The sequence below is a fragment of the Gallus gallus genome, chromosome 3 (assembly GCF_016699485.2).
Source record: "Gallus gallus isolate bGalGal1 chromosome 3, bGalGal1.mat.broiler.GRCg7b, whole genome shotgun sequence".
NCBI lineage: Eukaryota > Metazoa > Chordata > Aves > Galliformes > Phasianidae > Gallus > Gallus gallus.
The window spans coordinates 79676143-79698702 of record NC_052534.1 but is presented as its reverse complement, the minus strand read 5'-3'; the positions used below and the strand labels follow the sequence as shown (position 1 = coordinate 79698702).

The 22560-nt window shown below is 38.3% G+C and overlaps 1 protein-coding gene across 1 annotated transcript in view; it reads left to right on the top strand.

The window, feature by feature from the left end:
* The window catches only part of MEI4 (meiotic double-stranded break formation protein 4), a 69470-nt gene that overhangs the window by 261 nt on the left and 46649 nt on the right, over window positions 1-22560 (top strand). Inside the window, exons 2-3 of the mRNA XM_015284732.4 lie at window positions 8992-9240; window positions 21465-22024. Coding sequence (XP_015140218.2) covers window positions 8992-9240; window positions 21465-22024 — 809 coding nt within the window. The remainder of the gene's footprint in view (window positions 1-8991; window positions 9241-21464; window positions 22025-22560) is intronic.

Here is a 22560-nt window from a genome sequence, read left to right as displayed (position 1 = left end):
GGGGCCGTGGGTGGGCGGTGTCTGCCGGCTGCAGCTGTTGCGTGGGCGTCGAAGGACTGCCGTGGCTGGGCATGGCTGCAGGCGAGACTGATTATTTTTTTGTTTGTTTCTTTTTTTTAATGCAAATAACATTAAAGTACGTTGTATTGTTGCTAAGTTTTCTTTTATAGGTGCGATTTTTTGCTTTTCTGCTTACAAAAATGAGTTTCATTGTCTTTTGCATTCTGTGTTTTTATCAGAGACTAATGGAAGAAATTATTTCCTTTTCTTAATTTGAATGAAGTAGTTTTTAAGTTGAGTTAAAGTGCAAAGCATCATTTATTTTCTGTGGTCTTGGTTGTGAATGCTTGGCATGTCACTTTCTTAGTTCACTGTCCTTCAGTGCTTCATAAATTATTACTCAAATGCTTCACTGGTTATAGTTAGGTTAGTATCTGTAGCGTAGTAAAGCTTTGGTCTTTTACTGTATGCTTTTCAGTAGGCTTCTAGGAATGTATCTCTGTGCCTTGTCTCAAGAACGTTTGCTTACTTCTGGGCCATCTCACCTTTCATTCTTCCAGTATAAATTTGTGTAGGAAAGCCAAGCTTACTTGTAAGTTATCTGAAGGAAACTTCTCCACTGAGGAGTACTAATGTGACAGATTTAAGAACTTGTATGAGAATGGAACTGCTTGGATAAAGTCTGAGAAGTATGGTGGTATTCTATTCAATATATATGGGAAGAGGAAAGGTGCAAAATAATCTCTGTGTAATCTTCTAGACTATTTTTGCCTTTTTTTTTTTTTCTTTTAAGTCTGCTCTGAAATCCTATGTTTAGGAACAACTTGTTGCGATAGATAGAACTTGGAGGTACAGCTACTTGTTAGCCAGAGATTATGATTCAGAGTCCAGAATAGCAATTGTGGATTTATACTTAATGTAACTGAATGTTGTTGGCACGTGTGAATGTTTGTAATTGACTAAAGATCTGACTTCCACTTGTAAATCTGTAATGAAAAGCATATCCTTAATTTCCAAAGCAAGTGGGGTTACATCCAATTGATTTGATTATAGCTATGTTTTGGGAAGGAAACATCTGTGCCAATGTAAGAACAGAAAAATGTACACCAGAGTTACACTGTAGTTTGTGAACAGCAGGCTTTATAGAATAAGTTCCCTTTTGTGTCTGCCCCTGAAAAATGTGGTACTAGTAACAGTAATGTGTGGCAGATTGGCTAGGTAACATTGTAAGTGACAGAGCAAAAACAAACAAACAAATCTGTTTGAAAAGTAAAACCAGTGCAAGAATTCTCTGCTTGTAGTTAGAATGTATTCATAATTTAAAGCAATCAGAAATCTCTTGCTTATGTCACGTTTTCTTACTTGGCCTGTTCTGATGGGAATAGAACAAAGGCAGAATCCTTTTATCTCTTCAAGCCGTCTGTATTTCATACACTGTCCTTGCTATCAATCCTTTGTAATGTTTCTTTAATAAGAGTGACAGGATTGAAGTTTTGAGTGATTTAGAATACTTCTTTGTAAAATCTGATATGGTTTTTCTCTTATAGAAGTGTCACTACAACAATATACTGGGAGAGGAGAGAAAGCTGACAGGGTTGGTTCTCTTAAAACCTGATTCTATTCAGAAGGCAAAATGTCAAAACAGCCCAAACCTGCAAAGAGCAAGATTACAAACTTCTTATTGTAGGTGCTAATTTTAGCCCTTCATTGTTTTTTCTGTGTTTGGTTAGACACTTTTTTTGAAGATCTGAGCTTTAACTGCTAGTGGCGCACTCATCTCTCTGAAGTTTGCTGTTCATGAGATGTGTTTGTGCATCACATCTAGTCATCTGAACTCCCTCTGTAATCCAGGGAGGGGAACAAGTGTTTCTGGGGCACGACTTACTTAATCACACGACAGATGTACAAATCATTTCACTTACTGTTGACTTTAGAAATCCATGTTTCTGCCCACTGATCTTAAAGGAAGTCTAGACAGTTAGCTCAGCTGAAGCCTTCTACTCTGTAGATTTCCGTAGTTAAGAGGAGATAAATCCTGCCTCTCAAGTCTCACTGAAATCCAAAGGGGGTTATGCTTGCTTATGTACTTTCTGCTAGGCAATGTTTGGTTAATGCTAAGAAGCTCCTTAATTATTTTTTGAGAATTTATCTGGCTTCATTTCAGAGGCCAAAATGATTTAGGAATTAAATGGTTTGAAGAAATAATTTTTATAATATGTTTTAATCGAGGTTTTTTGTGCTTCTGACTTATTTTAAATGTTTTTTTTTTTTTTTTTGCTTTGTTTTGTTTTAGTTTCAGCATCATTTTAACATCTTGAGTTCTTTTTTTAAAAAAGGAGGTTTTGAAAAAGGGTATGCTGGAGGTATTGTTTAAACTAATGGTAGTAAAACTGAATGTTTCAGTAAGTATGTACGCATTATGTATCTTTGTTTAAAAGTGACAATGCCAAGCAGCCTTGGTTTAATAAACATTTTACAAATTTTACAATAAAAGCTGCTTAATTGGAACACAAGGCATACTTTAGTTCATCCTGATTATGCAGCTGTCCCATTATCATTATTTATTATATACATAAAAGACAGCATTATGTTAGGCATACTAATTAAATCAAGTTTATTTTATTGTTGCTTAATGTTATAGCCATATGTGTCTGCAGCTCAGCTCAGTTCCGCTAGAGCACTTGCATCATTCTGTGACCTATTTTATGTTCCATTATAACAGGTCAGTAACTTGGTTGCCATCATTTAATGCATGAGATCACACAGATATGGGTAATTTTTCACCTTTATCTGCAGCATGTAATCGACAAACCTGTTAAAGTGAAAATTGTGCAGACAAAACTGTTTCTCCTATTACATTTGTACCATTAGTGCCAGACCATACACTTAATTTGGATTGTAAACTTTTTTAATATTTATAACGTGATGTTGTGTAGGACTGTTAGATAACTTTCAGCTGTGTAGCAGTGGTGACAGCAATTTAGTGCTGCCCTCATAGGTCCTTTAGTTTGTAACCATCTATTTCAAGAGGAGAACAGAGCCCTTTGACTGCCTGGAAGTTAATTGCATTATAGTCTATTTTGTGTCTTATTGCATGAATTTTTGAAGTTTTCAATCTTAGATGATAACAATCTGAACAAGAAATTGATGTCTTCTAAGCAGTAAGGTTTTTGTCAATGGCATTGAAGTTTCTTCCATTATTAGATGTGAGTTATGTTTGTGAACTTAGGGTTGATACCCAGTGTGCTGTCCTGTAACAGCGAACAGTTCTTCAAATACTTAATTATTTCCAATAAGTTTAGGTTTTGGTTTTATTTTCAAAGGCCTTACCACTTGAAATCTGAGTATTTCCCTGTTTTTATAAAGACCACTGATCTACCCCTCTTCCCTCCTATCATTGTGGTTTCCATGTCTTCAGGGTCAGTCAAAAATTTATGGGTAGGGTTCAGAAAGATGAATTATTTAAAATTCACCCCCCTTACCCACAAACACTTCCTGAAGGACTTCTTAAAAGTTCTGGAGCAGAGGCTTTGCCTGTGTGAACTGATTAGCTAATCCCTCAATGTCTGGCTTATGCAGGCGCTTTCTGTGATAAGAGCCTGATAGAGGAACCCAAAACTGCATAGGGAGCACTCGGCTCATCCCAAGGTCACTGTTTTGGTGAGGGTTTTTTTGTTTGTTTTACTTTTTTTTCTTTTTTTCTTTTTCTCCTTAGTGACCAGTCCGTTTTGATCTGACAGCTGACTTTAAGTTTAACCCTTTCTGGGCTAATTGAGGTTCAGGATGGATTTTAGGGAAAGGTTCTTCACCAAGAGACTTCCATAACTCCAGTGCATGTTTTGGTGTTTTTTAACAATAATGTGAAATCTTTGAAGTTTAGAGTAGTGCTACATATATGAAGTTTCCAACTGGGAATAAAGCAAACTTTAAAGATGACTATCTGAAAATAGGTTGTTTTTTTTCTTATTTTTGGGTATTTCTTTCTGTTTACATGTTGTTACATGACAGCCTCAAAACTGAGGTGAGATTTGCCAGAAAGGTATCTTCCTGTACCTAGTGGTGTAATGTGAGCTGCTGCATCAAATGCAGCTGCAGAACCAGCAAATCAGTATAGAAAGGTAGTGTTTATGACTCAGATGTAGCCTGATTATTTCTGCTTTCCTGCTTATTTTTTTTACCTGAGGGAATGGCATGGAGCTGCTTCAGGGGAGGGTCAGGTTGGGGATTAGGAAAAAATTCTTTGCCAGAGAGTGCTTGGGCATGGCAACAGACTCCCCAGGGCACAGGCCCAAACTGCAGGAGTTCAAGGAGCATTTGGACAATGCTTTCAAACATAGGGTTTGAATTTTGGGTGATGCCGTGTGGAGCCGGGAGCTGGACTCAACGATCCCTTGGGTCCTTTCCAACTCAGAGTATTCGATGATTATATATAAGGTCCTCAAAAGATCTTTTACAACCTCTTCATTCCCCTTTGTCATCTACAGTTGAGCTGTGTAGGGCAGCTCACGACTGCTTGGTCTGAGGCAATCCTAAATAAGTATATAAATTGGGAGAATAATTTCTTGAGAATTTGGAGTCCTGGTTGATGAAAAACTTAACATGAGCTAGCAGTGTGCTCTTGGAGCCTGGAAGGCCAGTGGTATCCTGGGTTCCATCAGAAGTGGGGTGGCCAGCAGGGCCAGTGAGGTGATTGTCCCCCTCCAGTCTGCCCTCAAGAGGTCCCATCTGGAATACTGCATCCAGGTCTGGAGTTCCCAGTACAAGAAAGACAGAGAGCTGTCCATAGTGGTCCAGAGGAGGGCCACAAAGATGATCCAAGGGCTGGAACATCTCTCCTGTGAAGACAGGCTGAAGTAACTAGGCTTGTTCAGCCTGGAGAAGGGAAGAGGCTGCAAGGACACCTCATTGTGGCCTTCTGCTATATAAAGAGAGTTTATAAACACAAGGGAAAACAACTTTTTATATGAGTAGATAGTGATAGAACAAGGGAGAGTGGTTTTAAACTAAGGGAGAGGAGATTTAGATGAGAAGTCAAGGAGAAGTTTTTACTGAGAGAGTGGTGAGGTGCTGGAACAGATTGCCCAGAGAGGCTGCAGATGCCATGTCCCTGGAGGTGTTTAAGGCCAGGTTGGATGGGGCCCTGGGCAATCTGATCTAGTACTTGATCTAGTGGCTGGCAACACTGCCTTTGGCTGGGGAGTTGAAACTTGATGATCCTTGGGGTGCCTTCTAACTCAAGCTACTCTATGAATTTATGATTTCTATAATTTCTTTTGTACTTCTTTCAGCATCTGAATGGTTACTCAGTAGTCTTCCACAGCTGAGACCTACCTTAGTAGGGTTTGAGAGCAGGAGTGCTGGGAGATAGGTTTCCTTCTTTGTGTTGGTGTCTCCAGATTCCCAGTCCTTTTTGACATCTGTTTTAGCTGATCACGTCCTCTGATTGCACTCTGTTTGTGGTTTGAGGCTTTGCATAGGAAACTTGTCATCAGTCTGTATGTCTTAATACGGGTACTACTTCTAGCTGGGCTGCCAAGAGGGCCAGAGATTCCATCCTTAGCACTGAATGAAGAAAACAGAGCTTTATAAGTTGTTATTCGTACTGTAACTTTGGTACCAGATGTGTTTTCCTGAATGATTCTTCTTTCTATTCCTGTTGATGTATTTTGACATTGGGAGCTAGGATTAACTTGATGACTTCTTTCTGCTCTTGTCATGGTCTTGTCTTCTAATTTCCAGTCTAGGAAAATTTCTGGTTTAGTTCATAACCTTTTTCTACCTTGTCTACAGTGTCATTTCTATGCTGATGTGAGCAAAAATATTATTGATATCACTGTAGCTGCCAATATGCTTTTAGTGGAATGCATTCACAGTTGCTTGTCTTTGGTGTGATACTTCCTGAAAGCAACAGCTTGCCTTGCAATTTTTGCTAATGCTCAGTTGGCAAATCTCTAGCAGCATCATCCAGTGTGTAATTTTCTAGGATTTTTTTTATATAGTGGTTTGTGAGAGAGCAGCTTTCTATTTAGGGAGTTGTGGGAAACTTGCATTGATTCCTGCAGTTCCTGCTTTTTGTCCTGGAAACATCTCTTTCCATGATCATAAAAGGAGAACAAGATGGTGATAGCAAGAGCAAAAGAAAGTAGATAAATAAGCTGTTTATTCGTGATAAAATCTTCATAAAATTCATTTTTTTTCCAGAAATACACATAGGTATACCATGAACTACCTGGTTTCAAGATTCCAATAGAATTATTTCTCCAAATATAAATATATATATATATATATATATATTTGTCATGTTTCTAAAGAAAACCAACATCAGTACTGTTCTGTGTTTTTTGGGGTGTTTTTTTTCAGCAGCAGCCCTACAAGGGCTTTTTACACAAAAGTAATTCCCTTTTTCCAGGGTAAGAGGTGCTACTGTAGAAGTCTGTATAGAAATTTGAAGAGGAAAAAGCCTCTCTAAACCCAAATTTCATAGCTTAATTCTGTGTTGTGAGGATTAACGTGGATTGCTGTTAAGTGTTTTGATAACTGGGTTTTAAAGCAAAGCTACAATGCTTTATGTGATTTATTTATTTATTTACTACTCTGAATCACTGTATACTTCAATTTACAAGGGCTGAGAACTTGGAATATTCAGAAAGAACTTCATAATTTCTTGGACTTCTAGTAATGTAGGCGTGTCCTTTCAGTAGTGGATTTTCAGAGGATGTATGGATTTATTGATTTAATTATTTACTTTGCTAATGAAGAGGTATGGGCTAAAGTGTATGAAGTGCAGGATCATAAAGCATCAGTGGTCAAACAGCTGACTGATTCTTTGTTGTGTGAGTAGAAATAAACACCATGGTGGAAAAAAGGTATTGATGTTGATTTTGTAATGATAAAAAGCATGCGGACAGTCACGAAGCACTCACATTAAATACTGTTTCCTACCCCATACCCTCTTGCAGCTTTCTTGAATGCAATTTGTGAGAAAATGCTTGTACTGACAAAACATATTACGAAGCAGAAAGCTAGTATTGCCTTTCTCTTTTATAAAAGCAGATGAATCAGAAAGATTTTGCCAAGAGGTCCCCAGAGAACTCAAAATGAGAAAGCAGCAATAAAATCCATTCGTAAGAGAATTTCTGTCTGCCTTAATCTATAGCTTTGCTCTGCAGATAAACTTTGTAAGAATGGAGGTTGATGTGTGGCTTGAGTGATACCTGGGTGAAACTTACCGTTTAAGATGATGAGAATCTGGGGAGTGTATTTCAAGTTCAAAGCCAAAGATCTGTGATCCTTAAAAGCTACTACATACTCTTCTTTCTGTGTGATTCTATGTATTTCATTTTATGCACAGCTTTGATGGTAGCTCAATTACTGGCATGGTTCCGTGTTTGCAAAGTATTTCCTTTGATGTATAAGGCAAAAGAGCCTTACAGCAGGTTGTTGTCCCACAGCAGTGAAGATTCTTTTTTGGGAAAGTAACTTATGCTTTTTCCACGGAATTCTTAACTATGCATGAAAAAGTTGTATGAAATTGATTTTACAAGGCAGAAATTATGCAAAAATATTGTTTATGTATTTAATGATATAGCTATATCATGGTACAGATAGTATAGGTTAGTTTCTAAGATCTTGCTATTTCATTAACCATTCTCAGTACAGTGATGCTTAGACTAATTGTTTTTGCGTGGGTAGAGCAGAATTGTAACGTTTCAAGTGGAGAACACTAATTCAGAGCATGGCTCTAGATGGATCCCAAGGAACTCCTGTCCACTTACCCTTTGTGCTCATGCTTCAAGATGTGACTGGTGTGTATCTGAATGGATGGCATGCAAGGAATGTGCAGAAATTCTTCATGTGTTTCAGTAGCATTAGGAAGGTGGAAAAAATGTTTAAAAGACATCTCTTTTTCTAAATGCCTCTGGATAAATAAATACATCATCTCAGATGACTTACTGTCTAAAGTTGAGGAGAAAATCATCAACTTAGTGAAATCAGGCTATCTGATGAAAGGATGGCATAAAATGCCTCACTGAATTCTGTGCTGTTAATATTTCACAGATGTTCAACTCAATTTATTGTAGTGCTTAATTTGTAGCTTCCTGGATAAAAAGATTAAAAAAAATAGGATGATGGAGAATTGTTTAATGTTAGGGCTAGGAGAAAAGCATAGGAAGGATTTTTCTTTATAATTCTGAAAGTGATGCTTTTTTTAAGGAAACATTCAGTGAAAGTTTCTTTGCTGTTGCAAGAACTACTGATACGTGAATTACATGAATTTGTGTAAGTTACATGTGAACATGGGAATTCCTATTTTAAATGGAAAGGATTAACTTTACAGTTGTTGATGGCAAGAATTGAAGAGAAGACACCTTTACTCCAGCCTGAGTCTGCATTCTGTTAGCAGTATCTCTGTAAAGATCTTTCTGCAGGTGTGAGATATGATGCGGACCTAAAACCAAAGGTAAAGCAGTACCAGGTATCCAAAACTGGAAGCTACCAATATCCTCAGTTGTTTGTTTTTATTTTTAGAAAATTGAGACTTTTTGATACCCTATCAAGAAATCATGTGTGTTCAGTTTAAACTAATATAATCCCGTTCTTCAGGTTTTAGTGATTTTTTTCTTCTTTTATTTTTTTCTTTTAGGATTTTTAGCGTTTCCACTTCTGTTTTAGTTGAGATAGCATTGCTATTTAATATGTTGCTAGTATAAGCCTGTTTGAACTGTTCTCTGATTTCCTTAATTGTTATCAAATGCTATGTTTATTGTTAGTACTGAAGCACAGCTCATGTATGTTTTATTCTCACATTGTGGACGGCTATTTATTTCTTCTGTTGTACTTGATTGATTTTTGGATTCTGGTAGAAATAAGATAATTGGTCTCACTGTTAAATGGTTTTCAAAGCTAAGGAAAGTGTGCATGATTTGTTTTAATACAATCATGGTGAAGGTATTTTTTTTTCTTTTTTTTTTTTCTTTTTGTATGTAATAGAAGTCAAAGGCAGAAGAGAAAATCAAATCTGGTATTTGAAAATATCAAAACTGGCACTGGCTTTTGCCATTATCCGCTCCAAACCACCAGGGAAGAGCTGCAAAGAGTACACTGAGCACCTTGCCAAACTTGTATCTCAACAAGATTTTGACTGGAAATCGAAAGTTAAAACACTAGAAGCTGAAATTTTTCGTTTACGTCAGGAGCTTCTTTTGAACAAGATCTGTCAGAGAGTCTGCTTGGAAAATGGTAAGTTTCTGCAATTGTTTCTGACAATCACCATGCTGCAGTAGCAAGAAATAAAACAGCTTTCATATTGCCTGCTCTGTAAGGTAGGACAGGCAGAGAACTATATGTGTGCTGTCTCTCTTAATGTGAACAGACAGTGGATTCTGTGAATATTTTGTGGAATCATAGGTCTCCAAGATCACCTAGTCCAACCAATTTATTATGATAAATGATATAATAATGTAAGTTTGATATTGTAGGATCCAGGAAAACCTTTAAGTTAGGAATATGATACTTACAGACTCTTCTAGGTGTAAGGAAGGGTATCTAGCTAGTTGATTTCAAAATTGTGATTTTTAGGAAGTTATCTAATGGAAAACTTGATGAGGCTTTAATGACATAGTGAGATTGAGTGCACCCACAGCAAGTTTACTGATGACACTAAGCTAAATGGTACAGTTGATATAACAGAAGGAATGGATGGCATCCAAGGGGACCTGGACAATTCATGGGCTAATAGTGAAAGGATAAGGGGGAATAGTTTCCTGCTAAAAGAGAGGAGATTTAGATTAGATATCAGAAGAACGTTTTTACTTAGAGGATAGTGAGGCATTGACACAGGCTGCCCAGAAAGGCTGTGGATGCCCCATCCATGGAGGTGTTCAAGGCCTGGTTGGATGGAGTCTTGAGCAGCCTGATCCAGTTGTTGGCAACACTTCTGACAGAAGGGGGTTTGGAGCAAGATAATCTTTGAGGTCCCTCCCAACCCAAGCCATTCTGTGATTCTGTGGTACTGGAATGTTTTTATACTAAAACTGTGCCTTCTTTATTGCCTTGTGAAAAGACTGAAAAGATTACTAGATCGTAAATTTAACTGGGAGGGGTAATGTATTACAAGTTTTAATGATTTACTTTTTTTTATCACTAGATCTTTCTCTCTAGAAAAGTGACTTACTAACTGTTCATATTTAGTTATTCTTTGTATGCCTCTTTTCTGTAACTTATTCCAAACATGAAGAGTAGTTGTGGTTATAAGATGTGAGATCAGCAGAACATGTCAGTAGACTACAGATTAAATCAGTTTGATAAACCTTTCAGCTAGAAAACATTTTGACACTTTAAATATTTGTGGTTGTTCACATCAGCCCCTCCTATTTCGCATGCTGTCCAAGATGAGTAGGACATTCACATTTCCTCATAAGGGCTTTCCTTAACACTAAAAGTTCCCAGTTCTTGGAGTCTAACTTTTGATATGTTTGTCTTTTGTGGTGTTTCTTTTGGCTGATTGACTCTTCCCCCTCTTTCCCGCCTCTCCTCAACCTTAGTATGGCATGTAAATTTTTCTGATAATGAAATTGAACCATCTGTTCTCTTGGAAGATATTCTTCATCAGACATGTAACTGCTGAGTGAGCATTCACAGTTACCGTTAAACTGGAGACATACTCAGTCTGTTACTTCTGATTAAAGAAAGATCCCAGCAGATATCCATAATGATATCAGTTGATAAGTTCTGTTCACTCTTCTGTTGATCTAGTTAATTTGTATTAAGAGCAGAACACCTAAGACTGAAATTTAAAGGAAGGTGATTGTAGAGGCAAAACCTATCTGAAATAAGGGACGCTCTACTACTGAAATTTTCTGCTCTGGAAAAATAAAATTCTTCTCTGTTGCATCTGTCTTGAGATGTTCAGGTTTTTGGACAGAAGCCAAAGGTGTCTTCTGCTGAGATAGGAAGGCACAAGGAGCTTGACTGCATCTAGGGAAGAAAGTAGTATAAATGGGGCTCCATCCTGTTCAGCTGAAGATTACTGTATAGACACTAAGTTTTCTACCTAACATTCCAGAGAAGTTCTCCCTGGGGCTGAGAGTAGATGGGATTGTTCCTTGGGCTAGGTGTCTAGACACCATGGATTTTCTTCTGCCTCTATTTGTTTCTACAGATATGTGTTTGGAGTTGGCCTTCTGCCTAAAACAGTGCAACCTTTTAGAAGAATTCAGATCCTCAGCTTTTCTTTGGCTCTCTTGTGTTCGGTTTAACAATTCTATTAATGCAAAAATAACAGGGTTTCACAAAATCTGTCACCAGAAGAACTCACACAGTAAGCATCAGATACTGTTTGCTTCCTGCTGCCAATTGAGAGCTAAAGAGTTTGTCTTTCAGTCAAGGTTCACCTTGCATCTGAATCTTCCCTTCTCTGTGTTCTGAATAATAATAATAATAATAGGTTTTTCAGAGGCTTCAGGAATTATTAGAGATGGCCTATGGAATTTTATTTCCTTCATGTGGGAAACTTGTGAGCTCTTTGAAACTGTGATGGTTGTTTTCTTCATGTAAGGATAAACACGGTATGGATATGCAAGCATGTGAGGGAAAAAGCAAAAAATACCTATTTTTAAAGCTATATTGTCTGAATTATTTTGATCCAACCTTGCTAGAGACCCTAAGAAGTGTGAGTATCCTTGCTGAAGGGGAGAAACGTGGTTTAGTTAACTGATTTGTTTTGCAGTATGGGTTGTTATATTTTAATGTGCTGTTTATGAAGTTGCTATAGTATACATCAACTGACTCTGTCTGGAAACTCTTATTTGACTTCACGTACAGTTGTCTTTCTGAATGCAAGGGCTTTGGTATCCCTTTCATATGGTGGTACCTTTTCTGCATGTCATCCATCCAAGAAGCAAATCTTTTTGTAGAGAGTCTGTGACAGACTGGACTAATGGAACCTCATGCAGTCCAATAGGAAGTGCTAAGTCCTGCACTTTGGGAGGAACAACTCCAGGGCACCTGGACATGCTGGGAGCCACCCAGCTGGCAAGCAGCCTGGTAGAAAAGGACCTCGGTTTCCCGGTGAACTCCAAATTGAGTATGAGCCCTTGCTGCAAAGACAGTTAATAGCATCCTGGGCTACATTAGGCAAAGTATTGACAGGGAAGTGATCGTTCCTTTCTGTTTAGTACTGCTGACACCATACCTTGAGTGCTGAGTTCAGCTCTGGGCTCTGCGCTACAAGAGGGACAATAGACAGGAGTGAGTCCAACAAAAGGTCTCCAGGATAATGAAGGAACCAGAGCATCTCACCTATAAGGAGAGAGCTGGGGTTGCTCAGTCTGGAGGAGACTCAGAGGGGATGTCATCAATGTATAGAAACATCTGATAGGAAGGTGTAAAGAGAACAAAGCTAGGCTGTTTTCAGTGGTGCTCAGTGTCAGGTCAAGAGGTAATGGATGTGAACTGGAATAAAGGAGGTTCCTTCTGAAGATGTCTTAGTTTCAACTGGGATGGATTTATTTTTTATTTTTTTTGTCAGTGTCTGTTATGATGCTATGTTTTAGTTCCAGAAGAAAAATAATGTTGATAACACACACGCACATGTATATATAGTTATAACTATTATCCTTCTCCTTTGCTCTAGGTTAGTAAATAAGTAGTTTGATCTCAACTCACAGGTTCTACTTGGCTTTTCTTTTTCTTCCCCCCTCAATTATCTCCCACGGGGAAGCCGGGGGAAGTGAGTGAACAACTGTGTGGTGCTTAGCCGCCTGCTGAGTTAAACCACAATACCGGGCAGCACTTCTGTGCTGTGCTGGTGATGGAGCACTGGCACAGGTTGCCCAGAGTGTTTGTGGGGTCCAAAAGTCACGTGGACAGGGTCCTGGGGCAAGAAGCTCTAGCATGTTGGATCAGATGACCTCCTGAATTTTCTTCCAACCTGAATTGTTCTGTGATCCTTTGTAATTGTTCATTATTTTTTCACCTTGCTGGTATTGTTCTTACAGCTATGTCTATTAGTTTAAAAGAAAAAAAAGCTTATTGCCCTTCATTTGATTCAGATTCAAATTTGATGTAGAGAAGGAGGCACTACTGAAGAATGAGAACAAAACATTTGAGCATACCGTTGTCTCTTTGCTTTGGAGCTGCATGAAAAGAAAACGTCTTACGAAGTATTGATTGATTTATTCACAGGTTGAAGCACCTGTCATCTAAAGCAAAATTCCTTAACCATGATCAATTCATCAAATCAACAATCGTATTGTTTCTTGGCAGCCTCTGCTGAAGAGATCTGGAAAAGCTTGCTGCTGTTACTGCAACTCAAAAAGGCATTAATGGAATACTCAGCCCTTTTTTGCCCAGCAAATATTTGGGGAGTGACAGTTTAGAGGAGATAGATATGTTGCTTTGATTATTTCAGGCTGATAGGCTTGACAGATTCTAAGTTAGTTATCCAGGGTGTATTAGCAAAACTTGTATTGTGCATGTCTTCTGTTTTCCTTATCTTCCCTTCTTGTGCAGGGGACAGGAAATCCAGCTGGCGACCGGTCACGAGTGGTGTTCCCCAGGGGTCGGTGCTGGGGCCTGTCCTGTTTAATATCTTTATTGATGACCTGGATGAGGGCATTGAGTGCACCCTCAGTAAGTTTGCAGATGACGCCAAGCTGGCTGGAAGTGTTGATCTGCCTGAGAGTAGCGAGGCCCTACATAGGGATTTGGATAGGCTGGATAGCTGGGCTGAAGCCAGTGGGATGACAAGATTCAACAAGACCAAATATGCCGGGTCCTGCACTTTGGCCACAATAACCCCAGGCAACGCTACAGGCTTGGGGCAGAGTGGCTGGAAGACTCTGGAGAGGAAATGGACCTGGGGGTGCTGATTGACGCTAGACTGAACATGAGCCAGCAGTGTGCCCAGGTGGCCAAGAAGGCCAGTGGCATCCTGGCTTGTATCAGAAATAGTGTGGCCAGCAGGAACAGGGAAGTAATTGTCCCCCTGTACTCATCACTGGTGAGACCGCACCTCAAGTACTGTGTCCAGTTTTGGGCCCCTTGCTGTAAGAAAGATATCGAGGCCCTGGAGCGTGTCCAGAAGAGGGCAACAAAGCTGGTGAGGGGTCTGGAGCACAGGCCTTATGAGAAGCAGCTGAAGGAGCTGGGATTGTTCGATCTGTAGAAGAGGAGGCTCAGGGGAGACCTTATTGCTCTCTATAACTACCTGAAGGGAGGTTGTAGTGAGCTGGGGGTCAGCCTCTTCTCTCATGTGACTAGTGATAGGACTAGAGGGAATGGCTTCAAGCTGCACCAGGGAAGGTTCAGGCTGGATGTTAGGAAATACTACTTCTCTGAAAGGGTGTTCAGGCACTGGAATGGGCTGCCCAGAGAGGTGGTGGAGTCACCGAGCCTGGTGGTGTTCAAAGAGCATTTGGATGTTGTGTTGAGGGACATGGTTTAGTGAGAACCATTGGTGATGGGTGAATGGTTGGACTGGATGATCCTGTGGGTCTTTTCCAACCTTAGCGATTCTATGATTATTAATTTACTGAACTGGTTGCTTCTCTAATAAAAATTAATAATCAGGGTTTGTTTTTTTTTCCTTTATTTTTTTTGGTATTATTTTACTCATTTTTTCTTGTATCATTTACAGCAGATCTTCATCTCCCCTCCTGTGTTTTTAGCTTCAACAGTAGTGTGTCATTGCCAGCACATCCTTTTGTGGTGTGCCTGTGTGTGAAGGTAGAAGCTGAACCCTGATTCACTGTATGTGAGTAACATGACTGATTTTTTAGCTGTATCTTGAGGCTGCATTTGACTTTTCAGGATATTGTCCCCTGAATTACTGTGCCAAGACTTTTGCAGCAGCTTTTACCTCTTAAGGGAATAAGAAATAGAGATTAAAAATATGTTGTATCCCTTGCTTTAACTTCTTAACTTAGTGTGTTTCTTGAGGTATTTAGCTGTACCTGTGGAAAAAGGAAGCAGTTTTCTTTGTAGATTAGTATGAATGAAGATGCTTCTGTCTCCTTTCTTCTTGCTGTAAGTTAAGACTTTCTACAAAAGCAGAAGCATATAGGATTAGAACAAACCAGATCTGAAGTAAAAATTGATAAACTTTACAGAACTCCATGTAAGAATTCTTGTTTTGAGACAGAGTTCATCTGTATCTTCCCTTTCCGCTTCCCTGTGAGTCATAGATTGAGTGTTCCTTGCCCAGCAGATAGTGGCAGAACCTCTGGGTGCTCAACTTAAAGTCCCAGCTTTTCCTCTGGAAGTAGAGGAGAGAGTCAGAGAAGTCCTGCTCTATTTCGAGTAGGAAGAGTGCTTGCCAGTGAAAATATTTTCTGAATAATTTGATACGAACCTCTGAAAAGGTGAGTCTTCTCTGTGACTTAAATAGCAGCTTGTGGTGTTTCCCTTCCTGCTTACATTAACAAGAGCAGTGGGATACTTTTCTAGAGAGAAGACAATTAGGTGAATTCAGAAAGGTCAGACCAAAACACTTGCAGATTTCTTAGTGAATGTATCTGCAGTCTCAGAAAGAAACGTTCCTCTTTAGTGGAGCATCTTGGCTTCTTTCTTTCCCTAAATTACTTCTTCTAATGTGAGAAGATACCCTGTTGGGCAGAAGTCAATGCTTAGTTTGATCTTGCTATGGAAAAAAATGTTTACTTTTGTCTCTTGTTTAGGGATGTGGTATTTCTACATAAAGAGAATTTTTTCCTCCCTCCCCTGCGACAAAGGTGGCTTTGTGTCCATACAGATCTATGAGGAAAGCCCAGTCTACCTAAGCACCATGTCAGCACTTTCTCTAATGCAGACAGTACTGCAGTAATGAGCTGTCAGTTGACATCAGTGTGCTCTCATGTTTCTACCAGCAGAACTAATGCAAGTGGGCAGCATTGCAAGTTGTGTCTTGCAACCACAAAAGTATTTTATTTTTTTAAGGATGGGAGTAGGACAATAAAAACAGGTATGTGGTGACAATACTGGTGTTAAGATGTGTTTAGTGTAGAACATGGCTCTTGGAATAAGATGGTGAGATAAATCTGTTCCCTGTAATTATAGTGACACAATGAGGAACTTAATGAAAGCTGAGGCCTTCTCAGGGTAATTAAATAAGTGAATTTGCAATCTGGAAGAAACACCAGCTGAAGCATAATCATTCACTGAAATTTTGGAGTACTGCTCCTTCCATGTATCTCAGATCTGTTTGGGTTGTAGAATTTTCTCTTTGAAAGCAGATGCTGTCTGTCTTGTCAGCTAGAATTGCTACAGCTGTCCTAAACATGCACTTTAAGCAATGGGACCCAAAAAACATTCTTTTCTTTCCAAGTTTCTATGTAACAAACTCCTTTAGAGGTGAAAACGACCCAATTATCTCAGCAAGACAAATAGTTTGTGGTTATCATGTACATTTCTTGTATTTATCAAGTTCCTGATAAGATGCACGGTAATTTTTAGGACTGAAGCTCATGAAAGCAAGTGGGATTCATAATTCCTTTCTTTTGGTAAACAGAATAATAGTTCTGGGAAAAGCAGGATGCATATAGTAAAAGCTAGTTTAAAAGTGTTACTGTGGCAATTGGGATTCTCTTGCTTGTAAGTCTACTGTGGAGAGCTAAGAATAAGTCAAACTGTTCTCATTAAAGGCAAAGTGTTGGTATGGCTGAGATTGGAAGGGACCTCTGGAGGTCACCTAGCCCAACCTGCACAAGCAGGGCCATCAAGAACCACTTTCTCAGGATGGTGTCCAGGCAACTTCTGAATATCCCCAAGGAAGATACAACCTTTCTGGGCAATCTTGGCTTAACTGAAACTTAACTTTCAGTTCCTCAATTGGCTTTTATTTTTTATTTTTTTATTTTGGGGGGGGTGGGTGGGTGTTTAAACATAAGTGTCAAACATTGGCATTGTTTTCAAAAAAATATATTTTTTGAAATGTATAACCTAAGTGATTTCTTAAGTAGAGTGCTTCATTTCAACCTTGTAAGGTCATAAAGAACAACTGGAGCTATATTCCAGTTTAATAAAGTCACAGCCAGAGGATTGCTGTGTGTGCTGGCTGATACTTTTCACTTAGAGCAGCTGAGTTTGTTTCAAGATACAAGCTATTTTTAGTAAGACCTAATATTGTACTTGCAGTTCAGACAGGTAGTCTTCATGGGTAACACGAAGCGTGTCAACCTAAAATACCTTAGTTTTAACAAAAGAGTTTTATTTTCCGAGCTGGTATAAAATCCACAGAAATGCAGAAGTGCTGAATGCAGATCTTCTAAAAATTGTTCCTTAGAAGAATCCTGGAAGCTTATAATTACTATTTTTTTCAAACTATGCAAATTATAATAGCTTGAATAGGTGAAAGATCTGGAGAAAATTTGCTTCGATATATACAGAGTTACACCTTGGTTCCAGATCAAGACAGTCATAGTATGCTAACCACGTAGAAGTTCATGACAGATTTTTTTTTTTTTCTCCCCTCAAATGGCTTAATTAATGAAAACAGCAAAACAGAAACAGGCTCACAACAAGCCTGTAAAGAAAATTAAAACTGTTAATATATGTGAGGAGAAGAGAACAAACTTGATTCACTGCTCATGGAAAGTGCACCTGTAACAGATCCATCCCTGAAAGTTAAATGGAAAATAAGAGTGCTGAAAAATCCGGAAGTGGGGAAGTGAACACAATTGAAAGGAATGCAAATCATTTAACATATTTCACATCCATTTAGAAGTTTCTGACTGAATCTTTACTTGGAAAGCAGAACGTAGTGTTACCAAAGGTGTTTCTAAGGTTCTGAAATTATTGTTAGTCTCATTTTAAGTTTTAAGTGTAACTGTGCACGTTGAGTTTCAAGCAAGCTTTGTGTTAATCTATGTGCACTCACAAAGAAAGGGAATAAAGACAATGCCAAATGCTTGAAACAGTACCATTTTTACTTTGCAGATTTTCAGTGGTCTTTTCATTTTTCTTATGTCTGCCACCTTCAAGCCTGTCCTCTGAGAGCACCTTCCACCACCACCCCTTTATTACAAATGCTGCCTTTCTTATTTATCATTGGGTGGGAAGGACTATGAACATTCCTTTTTCTTTTTGATCTCTGAGAATCCTTATGACTGCATTGCTGGCTGCAAGCACTTTGGCGAAAAATGGTTTTCCTATACAGATTAAGCAACTGTCATCTCCTCCCTTTTATGTCCATGGACTCAGTCTTGATGTGTGTGTTAAGGTAACTATTCGGAAGAGACAGAACTTGTTTCAGGGGTAGGGTGGACTTGGTGTTGAGAGAACTCTTATTCCTCAAGAGTAGCTGAAAACTCCACTTTCTCTGGCCACGAGACTGGTTGGCATTGCACTCCCATGATCAAAGCCATTGTGCCATGTGGTCCAGCAGCAATATGTGCATTTGAGTTATAATATGTTTCACAGGGTTCGTTCAACCTTACGTACATACTGCTCACAGTATAGAAGTCACACCCTTGTTCCTTGAACAGCTGCTGATTTTCAGCCCAGATGGTTTCCGCAGTGGTGGATATGTGTAGAAGGGCGCCAGTTCTTCAGCCTTTGCACCCCAAGGCTTTTCTTGTGTCTGCACCTTGCTTTATCTGGTGAGCACACAATTGTGGTTTTCAGCTCAGGATCTTCAAGTGCAGAGGAGCTGAAGTCCTAAATGGGAATTGAGAGTGTAAATATTTCATTAATATGATGTGACATTTTTCAGGAGACTGTAAAATTATTCAGGACCAAATATTTCATTACTTATATAAAGGCATAGTAAAATTTTGTGATTAATGTATAATGCTCAGTATTTTTTATTTCTTTAGTGTTTTTATAGTCACATTTTCTTGAAATTACCACTGAAAGATTGTTGTTACTGTGGGACAGGCTTAGTACCATTCCTTTTTTTTATGCTTGATAACTACATGGTGTGAACATCAAGACTATTTTCACAGTTAAATGATAGGTAAGTATAAAGTGACTAGTTTTCCTCCTTTCAAGAAATAAATGATGTTTATACATTTTGAGGGAAACCATGAATCATATTTCCTGTTGGGTGATTTATTTATTTATTTTAAATATAGCTTCTCATTCCTCTCCATGTGACTGGAGAAAATAAATCACGGAACATTTTTAAAGCGTTTTCTGTTATTAATTGAACAGGAAATATGTTGCTATTGGGGCTTACTGTAACACTGTTTTCTGAAAGCTGATCGTGACAGAGAAGTTTCCTGTTTCAGTGAATAGGAACCTAGGCACAAATGCAATATTGTCTCCTGCTGGTAGGAATATTTCATTGTATATGCTACATCTTTGGTTTCAGGATGGTTTTAGTTTGGCTCTTACAGATACTTATGCATCATTATTTTCTTCTTTTTAATTTTTTCTCCTTTCTTCCACCTTATTATTTTTTCCTTTATGAGAATCAAAAACCAAACATTTTTTCACATACTTCTGTGCTTTGCTTCTTTGGACTCCTGGAGTTACGTCCCCATGAACAGTTTCCATGTTATCCCATGGGAGTAAGAACTGAACGAAATATTCATTAGTGATACTCATTAGGAGTAGATGGGTTCCCTAGAAGAGCTTCTGTAGCAGCACGAAAAAGAATTTTCAAGTTGTTTTTTTCTGGAGTATCCTTTGCTTAAAGCAATAGGGAAAGAAGGCATGAAAGACTGATACCTGTTTTTGTTACTCGGACCATGTGAAGTTTGCTCTTCTTTTTTTCTTGCTTTCTGAGTTTGATTTGCAGGGCATCTAGAAATTCCATTAATAATATCTAAAACGCTAGGCCCCGCTTCTTCCTTCTGGAAATGTCAGTTAATTTCCCTGCAGCTAGGCCTTTCATTCTGAGTCAATTGGTGCCAGTCCTGTTCAGTTTTGACTCTGTCTGAATGTTAAAGGGGCATGAAACTAAAATAAATTTACTAAAAAAAAAAGGTTTGTATTAGTTATAGGAAAGAATTTCTGTACTCTGAAGGTGGTTGGACATGGAAGCGGCTTCCTAGCGAGGTGGTTGCTGTCCCATACCTGTCAGTATTCAGAAGACATCTGGACAATGCCCTCAATAACATGCTGTGACTTCTTTGATTAGCCCTGAAGTGCTCAGGCGGTTGGACTCAATGATCTTCGTTCCCTGAAAAAAAAAAACCCACAAGTTTTCTACCAATCAACAGTAGTGCTATTGAGATTGAAACTCAGTACCACAGTATGGTTTTAGTGACTGAAGTAATAGTCAGGATTCAATTTGAAATTCGTATTTAATTAAGTCTTTAGAAACTTTTAAACAATAGTTTTTCAGTAGTGTACAGAATACAGTAGTTTGCTGTCGTGATGCTTTCAGTATTAAAAATGCTTATGAATTTGTCATGGATGCTTTGAAGTGTGTCATGTAATAAGGTGTTCATTATGTTTATATGCCAAACCATCTATATTTTTTTAATTCGTTTGAGAATGCAGTCTCAGAAGTGTACAGTATCGCTTGTGGAAAATGTGAACAGTTTAAAATTGAGTGGACTGTGTGTGACTGTGCTCCAGTACATGGGGCACAGCAAGGGGTTGAGCAGATAGGGCTCTAGTTTTGTCTTACAGCACTGAGATGGTCACGTGTGTTGTTCTTCCACTTCACTGCTCTAATGTCTCTTGCATGTTTTAACGGTAATCTTTTGCCATAGGCAGGATGTAGCACAGTGAGAGCCTCTTGTCATCTGTCCCTGTGCCCTGAGGCATCAAATTGCATACATCTAAGATGAAATAAAATGGTAGAGGTTGTACACCACTGTATGGAAAATAATTTCTTAGCAGTGCAAACGTAATAAATGCCATCTGAAATATATTTTGTGTGTTTTTCAAGAAGATAGTATAAAATAGAGTTGAGATTTTTGAGCATTTTTCTTTGTTAAATAATAATAAGTTCAAGTGTGATGTTCTGTTCAATCTTGACTCTGTTAGAATTTCTTACCTGGCCTAGTGCAAAAGAGTGTGGATAAAGGAGAAAATCTTATTTAATGCAGTTATAGTAATAAGTCCTTGCTATTTTTTTGAAAACTCCCTGAATTCATGAGAATAAAAGCAGTGCAAAATGTTTTGGAAGGCAGAAATTTACATGTATTTCCTTTCCTGGGAATCAGTGGTGGTATAGATGTCTGTCTGCTTAAATTTTCTATGTGACATCCACTTCAGCTGTCCCTGTGAACCATCAGAAATCTCAAACTCAGAATTGTTATTCATACTACTATCTGCATGAAACACCTGGTTCACAAATACATGTTACGTCCTAAAAGTTTTGACTTGAAAAACATCATCTTCCGCAGCAGCTAAATGTCAGTCATGAGAAGTTCTTGGGCAGCAAGCGTATATGATGTGATTTTTGCATGGAAGCAAAAGGAAGACAGAAATGGGGCATTTTTTTATTATTATTTTTTTCCCCCTCCATGTTTTAACTACACGTAAATGTAACTTTCACATTTGTATTTCAGGAAAACCAGGTGCCTCTACTGAAACTCTTCTGGATGAGGAACATGTAAATCCTATGAGTTACTCAAGCCAGTTACAGGACTCTGGATGTGATGTGTCTAATGACTATGCATTTGAATCTTTAGGAATAGCTTCTGATTTCCAAGAACTTGAGCATACTGTCGACACATCTAAACGTTGTTTGGAAATAGTTCCCCCATTGAATCTTTGCTATGCTAGCAAGGAGGAATCTTTGACTGTTCCAGTACAGTTTTTTAAACATTTGCTTGAAATAAGGAAGCTGTCAGAAGGAGGAATGCTGCAAGCAGACTTCACAGAGCTTGAGAATGATTCTTTCACGATATGCAATTCAGTGTCTCAGCTGCTTGATGGGCTAACTGTTTTTTACAACAGTCCTAAATTTCCAGTTTCAAGTTCTCTTACTGAGGCAGTTTGTGTTTTGATCAGATTAGTAACTGACACTAAATTATCTAATCATGTTCTGAAGAAGTGTTTCAGGAAGCTGGAAGAATTTATGAAAAACCTAATTCAGATTATATTAAGAAACAGCGATATCAATAGGGTAAGTTTTAAACATCTTCCATCTTTTCTATACCACTTAAATATTATGTAATACTCTTCTGATTTTGTACTTTTAAAAATACTCTCTTACTACATTTTGAAGAGTACTTCTTATGGGTTGTTTTTGTAGTTGTTTTTTTTTTTTTTTTTTGTGATATGGCTGATAAATGCTGCAAAGCAGTTAGAAATTTTCTGCTTATGCATGCAGATTCTTCTGGTCTGCTCCTAAGTATAGGACTTTTAAACTGTTAAAAAGGCACATTAAAAGAAATTGGTAGAAGAGAAGAGACAGAAGTAGGCTGTTTGTCCTCCTACATGAGGATATAACGTAGATACTGAGAAAGTAACAACAATATAAATTTTATTATTATTCTTTTTAATGCACCTAGATAAAATGTTATTTTGCTTCTGAACACATCTGTAACTCTCTAGATATTTGCAGACTTGGGTTTTAAAAGTAAATCAGCAAATTAGTAAAGAATACAGGAATGTGTAGTGTTTCTTCTGTGAAGTGTTTCTTCACAGAACTTCTCCTGT